This window comes from Amphiura filiformis, chromosome 1 (genome assembly GCF_039555335.1).
Source record: "Amphiura filiformis chromosome 1, Afil_fr2py, whole genome shotgun sequence".
Lineage (NCBI taxonomy): Eukaryota > Metazoa > Echinodermata > Ophiuroidea > Amphilepidida > Amphiuridae > Amphiura > Amphiura filiformis.
In genome coordinates this window covers 29,682,184-29,692,636 of record NC_092628.1, presented here as the reverse complement: position 1 = coordinate 29,692,636, position 10,453 = coordinate 29,682,184, and the positions used below count along the sequence as shown (strand labels likewise).

General features: G+C 36.9%; 1 protein-coding gene across 2 annotated transcripts in view; it reads right to left on the bottom strand.

Moving 5' to 3' along the window:
- Window positions 1-421: 421 nt before the first annotated feature.
- The window catches only part of LOC140140724 (organic solute transporter subunit alpha-like), a 36,156-nt gene continuing 26,124 nt past the window's right edge, over window positions 422-10,453 (bottom strand). For both annotated transcript variants that reach the window (XM_072162576.1, XM_072162504.1), the window contains exons 4-8: window positions 5,208-5,281; window positions 4,343-4,483; window positions 3,686-3,797; window positions 2,461-2,713; window positions 422-1,194 (exon numbers count right to left, since the gene is read on the bottom strand). In XM_072162576.1, the coding sequence (XP_072018677.1) occupies window positions 1,007-1,194; window positions 2,461-2,713; window positions 3,686-3,797; window positions 4,343-4,483; window positions 5,208-5,281 (768 nt within the window). In that variant the 3' untranslated portion in view covers window positions 422-1,006. The remainder of the gene's footprint in view (window positions 1,195-2,460; window positions 2,714-3,685; window positions 3,798-4,342; window positions 4,484-5,207; window positions 5,282-10,453) is intronic.

Below are 10,453 nucleotides of genomic sequence, written 5' to 3'. Positions count from 1 at the left end.
TTGCATAGTTAATAATAAGCAAAGTAATAAAAAATATTGGTGAGAGTGTAAAAACTTACAAGCATGTAAATTAACACTTTTTACAGTAAAAGAAAATCAGGAATCCCCATCATCTTTGTTCAGACACTGGAGAAACTTTGGGAGTATTGTACCGTATTCATTCCATTAACCACCCATGCCGGGGGTACTCAGTACAAATGACCATACGGGGGACGTGCCGCAAACATGGGTAGCATTTTCAGCCTTCTGGTATATCAATGACCCCTTTTTTAAAGCCTATTTTGGTACATGAATGGGTCCTTTTTCAAAATTTTCTCAATTTTTTGGAAAACAGCCCAATTTTTCCTTAATCTAGCAAAATTTTCAAAATTTTCCCAAAATTTTGGGAAAATTTGTAAAAACTAAGACAATTTTGAGTAAATTTGGCCGAAAATTTTGACTTTTGGTATATCAAGGGGTCCAAATTTCTTGAAAAATATTTATGGGTCTTTTTCCAAAATCTCATCGGCACGTCCCTACCAAAACCAAACTTGAGTACCCCCCCGGGCACCCATGCCCCTATTAGCGCCAACCCAGTGACTTTACCACACCTTATCTTCTCTCATTATGTGCAAGATCCATGCAACTATACACATGTTTCAAACACAGAACCATATCTACACATAAAATCCAAATTCTGGGCCATTTTTAAAATATGCAGTTATGTAAAATAAATTAATAAGCACCCACCCAAAATAAATTTGTTAAGTGCCCTGTGCGGTTAATGAAATGAATACGGTATGTGGCCTGATAATAGATATTATTTTTTCAGGTGTGCAACAACAGAGGGCATCAGCCTGAATGTGACCTGCCCTGACTGACCTCATAGGTCAACTCATCTATACAGACTCCAGATTCTCTGAGTGTTTTTATCTATTTTTGTGATATAACCTGATATGATTATCATAATAAAATGTCCTGATTTTTTGCAAGATGTTTTTTGAGTTGAGAGGAACCACTCATGTTCTTACAATACTGTGTATGTGTTGTACAAAGAAGAGCTACTTCCACCTTTCTTGTAGAATCTCCTTTTCTTAGGTCGTTCACCTTTGACCTCCAGTACACCAACAACGTTTCCTTTCTTGGTGCGGAAATAAAGAAGTACAATTGGGAATAGTGCCGTAGCCTCCAATGTTAAGAGTAGACTCTGCCAGTCTGAAAATGAATGACAAAGAGAAGTACATTTTAATTACAAAAAATAATGAAAATGTTACAGCATTACTGTTTAGGTTGTATTGTAGTGAAAAGGCAAGAAAATTATACTTCTGAAAATAAGGCAGATGCATAATACTGCTAGATGAAGGTAATCATAAACTACGTAGTTTCATGCGAGTATTTGTTACATAAGGGACAAAATCAAAACTCGACCGCAGTTGACCGCTGGTTCCATCCGGTTCCGTCTGGTTGCTATTGTTCTAAACAATGGTAACCGGACGGAACCGCTGGTCACGTTTTTATCTCATCCCTAACCAATTTGTGTACAATTCAGGTTTTCTTGCAATATAAGATTATATTACGTAAACTTGTGGGAACTGTTCACTGTGTTAAGTTGGCCACCAACATCTAGCTGGATATTATTGACATCCTTCTTTAACCCTAGAACTATGAAGGGGGTGCAAGCCCCCAAGATTTTTTATCCGTCATTAAAAAAAAATGCATGCATTTATGCCCAAACAACCTAAACTAATTGTAGATCCATCCTTTGCGCTCATTTTAGTGATAAATTTTTTACCCCAGCACCTTACCCAGGGGGTAGGAGTGGCCATCAAAGATGACCATAGAGGGAGAGAGGGTTGGTGAGGCCCCAATGATTTTCATTTCATTCTTGTGAAATTATTCCAAGAGCTACTGACTTTCTACTCGTTAGTTAGGTAAAAATTGTCATTTCCTTTTATATTTAGGAGAAAATTCAGTGAAAATTGCATGTTTGTAGAATTTTAAGCTGTAAATCAATTTTGCCAATACTTTTTTTTGTACATAGGCAGAATTTCCCAAATTTGCATGGATGCCCTCACATGAAGTCACAGCAACATTATGTGGGTAATGTTTGTAGTTATTTTGGTATTACTGAATAGAGGGGACCCATATAGCTAAACATTAGTACCAAATATAACAGTATAATGATGTTTATAATTGAAAATTAGGGGGGTGCAACAACAACCCCTTCGTAGTCTGTGTTACAAAACATAGCTCATGTTGTTCTTGGGTTAAAAATTCCTAAGTAAATGTTTGAAGCAATGGTCAAAAGTAGCACATATTCCCTTATTTTCTTTTGCAGTTATATATATTTATCTATATCTGAAATTACCAAAATGGGCACATTAGATTTTGCATACAAGTGTTTTCTCTGCTACTTTAATATCAGACACACTGATACGCAGACAACATTACAAACAAACAAGCAAAAGATCTACAACTTACAATTTGCTCTGCTCACAGTGTGGAATGGTTTCTTACAAGGCAAAGCCCCAGTAGTTGCAAGAATTCCCAATAACACAATTTGTAAGTTACTTATAAGCATGGCAAAGACCATAATCCAGACTTTTGGTGTGATATAGTAGCTGTACAGGTGTTTCTTGGAAGCGTATAGTAGCATGAGTAATCCCCATAAGGCAACAATGGCTGACACAAAAGTGATGGCGTAGATGTATAATGAAGCATCTGTCCATGAAATCTGTCAAGAGACACAATAAGGTAAAAAGTTACATTAGATAGCGACATATATCATTTATTTTATTTATTTATTCAAACATACGCTTTTAAATCAGCGGCACATGTCTACCCAGCCACACGTTCATACAGAAAGAAACATAGAGCTACACATGTACTAAAGTAAAATTTACAAACATGATCGGTCAATGAGCCCTGTATCCAAGGTGATATTGACGGATTGATGGGGTTACTATGAGCGGATAATATCGCATACATGTCTGACGCGCTTGTTTGCGTGATTACTTCGCCGTTATCGCCCGCGTCAAATGCAACATGTTCCGTAGACGCGAACATATCTGTTTGTTTGCGTCCGGGTATGCGTCCTTGTCAAAGTCGTTGCTAAGCAGTGTCAGCTTCACTACGCGAACCAAAGTCACTGGTCTAGGTACTAGTTTGTCTGGGACCCTCACACATCCCACAAGACTATTAAAAAATATCACACCAATCAAACATGATAATAAACGACTATAATGTATATTTAACACATAAATGCTGACCAAAATTTAGAAAATGCCAGGAAAATTCTATTTACAGATTTTTATGATTTTTTAGGTCATTTGCAAAACAAAAAAAAAGACCGACTAACCCTACTTGACCCAGGGACTGCCTTTTGAGGAGAGCAAGAGCAATCGCTCTCTACTGCTCTCCTTAAATCTGATAGGAGTGATTTTTAGCTCTACTGCTCTCCTTAAATCTGATATAGGAGAGTGATTTTTAGCTCTCCTTAGTTAACCATTCTCTCCTTACATTCTAATGCTCTAAACAGCTCTCATTGAAGAATGATTACATTAGATAGCGACATATATCATATATCATGAATGATTGAAGGCTCCAGAAGAGCTTTTAATGCTCTCCTGCAATTCCAAAAGACAGTCCCTGATTAGCCTGTGGAACACATGTTTTTTTGTAGCCTAATAATAAAATATCTGCATACCGTGCTAAGGTTGAGTGAGCCGTCCATCCATAGTATAGCTTCTAAGTACAGTAATCCTGATCTTAGAACAGTAAACTGACCAATGGTTATCTTAAACCAAAATACACATTTTCTGTGGGAAACAAAGAAAAACATTGCTAAAAAGGGCTCAAGTTCAATTATGACATCATACATATGGTCTGAGACCACATTATATAATTTTTACCTTGACATTGTATGAAGATACTATACCTCTGAAAGAAAGGATTTTCACCCCATAGCTTCAGATAATTACTGTCTTATGTTCATCTCTCTCTCTCGCACTTGATAAGCCATAAAATGGGTCAGAAGAGCATGCCAGTATGTCCTTATGTATAGGCCCCCAGCAGGGTCCTGGGGCAGCACTTAGCAGAGCCAGAGGGGCAACCCCCCAACATTTTTAGGATTTTCCACATTTTTGAGCTATTAACATTATTTGTATTTGCAAAATGTTTGAAGAAATTGAAAAAAAAAACACACACATATACGTGAAGGGAAATATATCAAGGGTTTCAAAGGCCTGAGTCCAAAGATTTAAGGGCTCTGGTATGTACATTTCGACAGTATCTCATGTTCAACAAAGAAATACCCCACAGCCTACACTAGCTTGATAACATTTACATATTATGACCAACTTACTCATCTAAAGTGATGGATGGTTTCTTGCAACAGAATAGTAGTGGTATTTCAGTATCTGTCATCTTCATAATAGCTGCTTCATCACCACCATAATAGTATAATATGAGTGCTAGAAAGAAGTACAGACCTATGGCATAGAACCTGCAATAACAAGTATTATACATATGAATACTCACATATGAAAAAGCAGGGACAATGTTTTAAGGAGAGCGAGAACCCAGAGAACTAAGTTTAATAATGTTCACAATTGTAATGTACTTCAGTAAACTAAGATACCCTACAAAAATCAATACTTTAGGTGCTGTAGTTTTGAACAAGAAGATATGCCTGTATGCAATGTTCATAACACAGTACGTACATCGGTACATGGCGTGCAGGATGGACACACACACGTCAAAGGATCAAATTTAAAAGGGAACATATCTGAAAGTAAAAGCTAACATTTCATGGAAAAGAAATACTTATCTATTTCGATAGAAATGGTACAATGGGTTATTCCATTTAAAATCCACACTCCCCTTGTGGAAGATTTTGGAAATATGTTTCACAAGGGGAGTATGAATTTCAAATGGAATTAGCACATTAGCAGCTCCATATGAAACTCACCCTCCCTCTGTGGAAGATACAGGTTGAATCTTTCTCAGAGGGTGTATGAAATGTAAATGGAGCTGCTTAATGTGTTCATTCCATTTAAAATTCATACTCCCCATGTGGAAGATATTTCCCAAAATCTTCCACAGGGGTAGTGTGGATTTTAAATGGACTAGCCAAACATGGCTTTAATTGTTGACTGTTTAGTGGTGCAGTTAGAAGTAATATTTTTTGTAGGAAATCTTTGATAGTCCATTTTAACTAAAATACTTACAGAGCAGCCATCACATTACATAGCACCATGCCTCTTGGTAGAATGAATCCTATCATGGATACGATACAGTATACCTGCATTAGGAAACAAGGTAAAACAAATTCCATGACAACAGCACAGCTTTCAGTTTTATTATATGTGACCAGCTCCAACAAAACCCGGAACAAGTGGGCATGGTTTTGAGTTATAGGCCTTTAAAGAAGACATTCCAATATAAAAAAAAATCAATATTGGTGGCATTGGTATCAATGTAGCTTACATGCTTCTATTTAAAAGCATGTAAGCTACATTGATACCGATGCCACCAATAGAATGAGAAGATTTGCCCCTTCATTTTGCATACCACATTGTCTAATTTTTTTTCTCATTTCTTCACAAAATCATAATGCAAAAATATTCTCAAAAAATGCAATGGGTGTAGTACCCCCTTAAAGGAAGCTTGAAGAAGACCTGATATACATGTATGTGGAGAATGGAATTCTTTAAAATGTTGTCTCTTTCAAGCATTCATGCAAAAAAAAACATATGTAAATGTTTCTTGTAAATGGGACTAATTCCTTATGGAATTACTGACATTTATACCATGTGATAATCATGATAATATGTGACCATCCACCACGAAGTGGTAGTAAAGTCGGCCCTAGATCATTTTCTGTTTATTGCAGATTTTGAAAGAATGCACTTTCAGCTTTACAATGACACCTCAACCAGCTTCATTGGACATCTAGAAGTGAAGTTATGGTTCACCAAAGGTCAAATTCCTATATATCTTACATAGAAATCCAATACTGTTTTTGATTGTATCTCAAAATGGAAAATGCCGACTTTACGACCAGTTTGTGGTGGATGGGCACATATAGTCTACAGTGTTTTCATTAATGATATTCATGTAATAAATTAATATCAAATGATAAATCTGAATTCTCATGGAATATAAGTGGGGGAATGAGGCTACCCAACTTTGATTTGCAGTCATCTCCTCCAGTTTATTGAAGCCAGCCAGTAGAATAATTATTTTGTAAGCCCCTCCCCCCCCCCTGACCTAGGAAATATCTTGCAACTAGTACACCACTGCTCTTTTTGTAAGTGACACTTTTATTGAAATATCAAAAATACCTAAATAAAAAATAATACTGGAAATAATATAACAAACAATTAAACAAAACAATTTAATAAAACAGATGGCACAGGTTAAAATGCTTTTTATTATATTTCAAACTGGTATACAATTATACAGTACTAATGGATAGACCTTTGGTCCCAAGGCAAACATATTTACAATATTTACACAACAGCCGCAAATAATACAGGACTATAAAATTAAGTTAGAATGTTTACCTATTACAGAAATAATTTTGGAACAAATAGATAGTTTAATAATTTGAGTAACTTGTCTTCTCTGTCCAAAGTTCAGTTAAGGTATGATGACCTACCAAGAGAATCTGACATGGTCAAATCTGTGATTTTTTGCACCCGTACAAACAAAGCATCTATATACACCAAAATTAATTACCCCCCCTTTATTGTGTCTTGGTCGGGGAGGGGGGATAATAATTTTGGGGAAAAGATAATAATTTTTGGGGAATTCTGGTTGCATTTTGACCCTGTACGTATCATCTGTGGGAAATATGAAATATACTTTTTTTTTTAACACGTTAAAGTCTTTGAGCTTCCAAAAAACGGACTTTGTTTGGACAGTGTGCACATGTAGCGCATACAAATTTGGTATTTTACAATATTTTGGCCCATGATCTGGGTGATTTTGTGGGAAACAGGCTCCTTTGCCTTCCCTATTTTCTCTTTCATTTTTGTCCGGGCTTTGCCCAACCTACCCCCTGTAAGTGTGTGTGTGTGTGGGGGGGGGGTACTATGTGGGTGGTATGTACTATGTAGCTAAAAGCAAGTTATAAAAGCTATTGTGTGTCCAAATAACTTAGACACCCGGTTTTTAGGATATATTTCGAAAAGTTTTCACTTTGGCAAAAAGTCATGAAAGAAAAGTGGCTAAACACGGTCAGACCTAACAGAAATTATTAGTAAAGCGATAAAAAAATATTCTTCCTTGTCTACTTTTATTCAATTTTGACCAATTTACAGCAATATATCTGGGTCCAGCCGAATATTCCTAATGACTTGAAACTTTTGATGGGATAATCTAGGGGTGTTTGAACATTGTAATCATGCATATTGATCAGTGATTCCACCCTTTTTTTCTTTGATCCTTTTACTAATTCACAATAATGGCGGTCTACTCAAATGCATTCAACAAAAGCATGTTTGCAATCTACAGCGAGAGGTCGTCACACGCATAACAAATACACTACGATCAAATAGGTTGATGACAATATTTGATTGAATGGACTACACTGTGCCATGATTTCGGTGAAGGACACTGGTTCAAATCCTTTGTTTGGAGCCAATCAATAATTTCATGCACAACCTCTATAACTCAAAAGATGTCACAGTTGGTGCATTATAACAAATGATAGGGCAAGTTACTATGCTGCAGGAGTGTATTATGAATTATACTCCTCACCAATAACATCAGAACATTCATATGGCATACAATTTGTATTTTCTTAGAATTGTGCCAAGCCAAAAGCATGCACAGAAGAAGATTCAAATACCGCACCGAATTGTTATAATTGGTTGAGGGACAGCTGGGATCACTGAGTTAATACACGAAGAATAAATATATGCCAATTAGAAACACTGTCTGCATTTTATGACCTGAATTATATTTTTCATTTTTATAAAATGTTTTTGGTGAGGAGTATAATTAATTTACTATTCATCCATTCACTATCCAAAATCACCATACCTACAAATCTGTATAATGAGACCTTCCAAAATAATGGTACCCAACTTCTACCGGATTATTTTTAAAGTGTTGAGAAAAACCTTCCAATTTCAATAGAATTTCTGGTAAACTCTCACTCAATGCTTTGGAAACACAAAAATCCTGTTAGGTCTCAGCGAATGTTAACACTTTTCTTTCATGACTTTCTTTGAAAGTGTATATTTTTTCAAATAAGTAACAAAAAGTGGGTGTCTAAGTTAATTGGACAGACAATAGTTAATCATTTTCTGAGGGGAAAAACACTTCGGCTGTACATAGACTTATGAAACTACTTGTGTAAGTGCCTACCATTACTACATGTAGATTGAGTAGCATGGAAACTATTCATGTGGTGAATGATTTAGACCATTGGTTAGACTACTTCCTTGTTATATTGAAATACTCACAACAGAATAAAATAATTTTGCATTGGCCATTGATCAATTAAGGCAAAATTTTTTTATTTGCTTGCAGGGTTTTCTTTAAGCATTTTGCTGAAGGGGTATTTTCAAATTTTTTTGACCCTTTCAATTGTGAATTTTTCCTCTGAAGGAGTCAAAACATTGCCCAAGGGTATTTTATAATATTATTTTTAAAGACATTTTTAACAATATGTGTGTTTTTGGGGCCATAGGTGTAGATCCGGACGGGGTGTTGGAAATCCCCAATATTTTGCCAGGGGTGGTCCATACAATCATCCCCCATGTTGATGCCTGTATGTGGGTTTCTGACCAAATTAATCTCATATTTGGCCATTTTAGGGGATGTGCAATAATTATGAGCCCTGGGGAGGGTAAAATTGGGGGGAAGAAATTTTTGGCGAGCGAAAGGGGGGGCAAGCAATTTTTGGCAAACCAAGAGCAAGAGGGGGGGGGGCAAGCGATTTTGCACGCATTCATGGGGCGCTTTTTCATAAAACGCTCTAAAAAGGCTTAGGAAAACAGTACAGAAACGCTTATATGCAAATTTTCCTGCACGCTGCGCTCGCAACATAGGCCTACATATAGACCATTTAAGGTTTGCAAATTGGGATCCCAAAAATTTGGCATGTTCAAGGGGGGGGCAAAGAATTTTTGGCGGGCTGAGGGGGGGGGGCAAGCGATTTTTGGCAGGCCGAGAGGGGGGGGCAAGCAATTTTTGGCGAGCCGTTTGGAAATTTACCCCCCCCGGGGGGGTTATAATTATTGCACAGCCCCTTAGCCCCAAAAGTGCAAATTTATGCGTGCTTCACACGAATTTATGCATCATATTTCAACAGTTTAGCTTTAAAATGGCAAAATTTTTTGTACCATAGACTTATACTTCAAGACATTCAAGACCCCCGAGTCAAAAAGAAATCTACGCCACTGTATGGAGCAGTGGTGGATCTAGAGCAGTCAGAAGGGGTGGGGGTAATTGTAGAAGAAAATAATAATATTTAAAAATGCCCCCTGAGAAGTAAGAAACTTGTGCAAAATGAAGACCTAATTGAAGCAATTTGGTGGATCATTTTGGCACTATAATAATGTAAAATTTTAGTTTAAAAAAGCTGAACATTTGTGAAATGAGCAGTCCATGGAGTCTTTCGTGGACGGCAAGTTTTCCCTATTATGGTAGGCTTCTATATTGTGTTAAACATAAATTGGCAAATGTCGAAAGCAGAAGTGAAAATGGCCATTTGTTTATCAACTACACAGGGTGATGTTCCCCCCTTAGAACTTGGAAAATTTTGCAAAATGAAGACCTAAGTTAAGCGATTTGGTGGACCATTTTGGCACTATTACTGTGTAAAATTTAAGTTTGAACAGTTGAAAAGCCGAAAATTGTAAAATGACGGTCCATAAAGCCTTTCTTTGTCACGTTTTCCCCATTAGACCTATAAATTGTGTTAAACATAGGGCCTAAATTGGCAAATGTCGAAAGCATGCAGAAGCGAAAATGGCCACTTGTTTATCCACTACGCATGGGGGTGTTTGAGGGTGATGTTCCCCCCCGAGAGGGAAAATTTTGCAAAATTAAAGTACAATTGAAGACATATTTGGTGCATCATTTAAACAGAAAAAAGGACCTGAACCCAATTTGCAAGATTTCAAACTGACACTATACAATTTTAGAGACTCGCAATCACTAAAACATACATGGATCGATGCTGACAAAATGTGATGGGCCCTACATATCGGGAGTAGGTCCTAAATGCCAAAAGCCGAGAATAAATGCACAATATCGGGTGTTTCTCTATTCAAATCTTGCAATATCTGAAGCAGCGACGTTTTCAAGATTTTGTACGCATTGGACTTTGGGACTATGGATTTGAAGGAGTCAGAAAAGTGCCTGAACGCGTAAATACGCATGTTTTGTGCGTTAAAGTAAACCCTGTTGGCTTGCCCTCCACCGACCGACCCAAAATTGACCAAAATCAGGGCCGGCC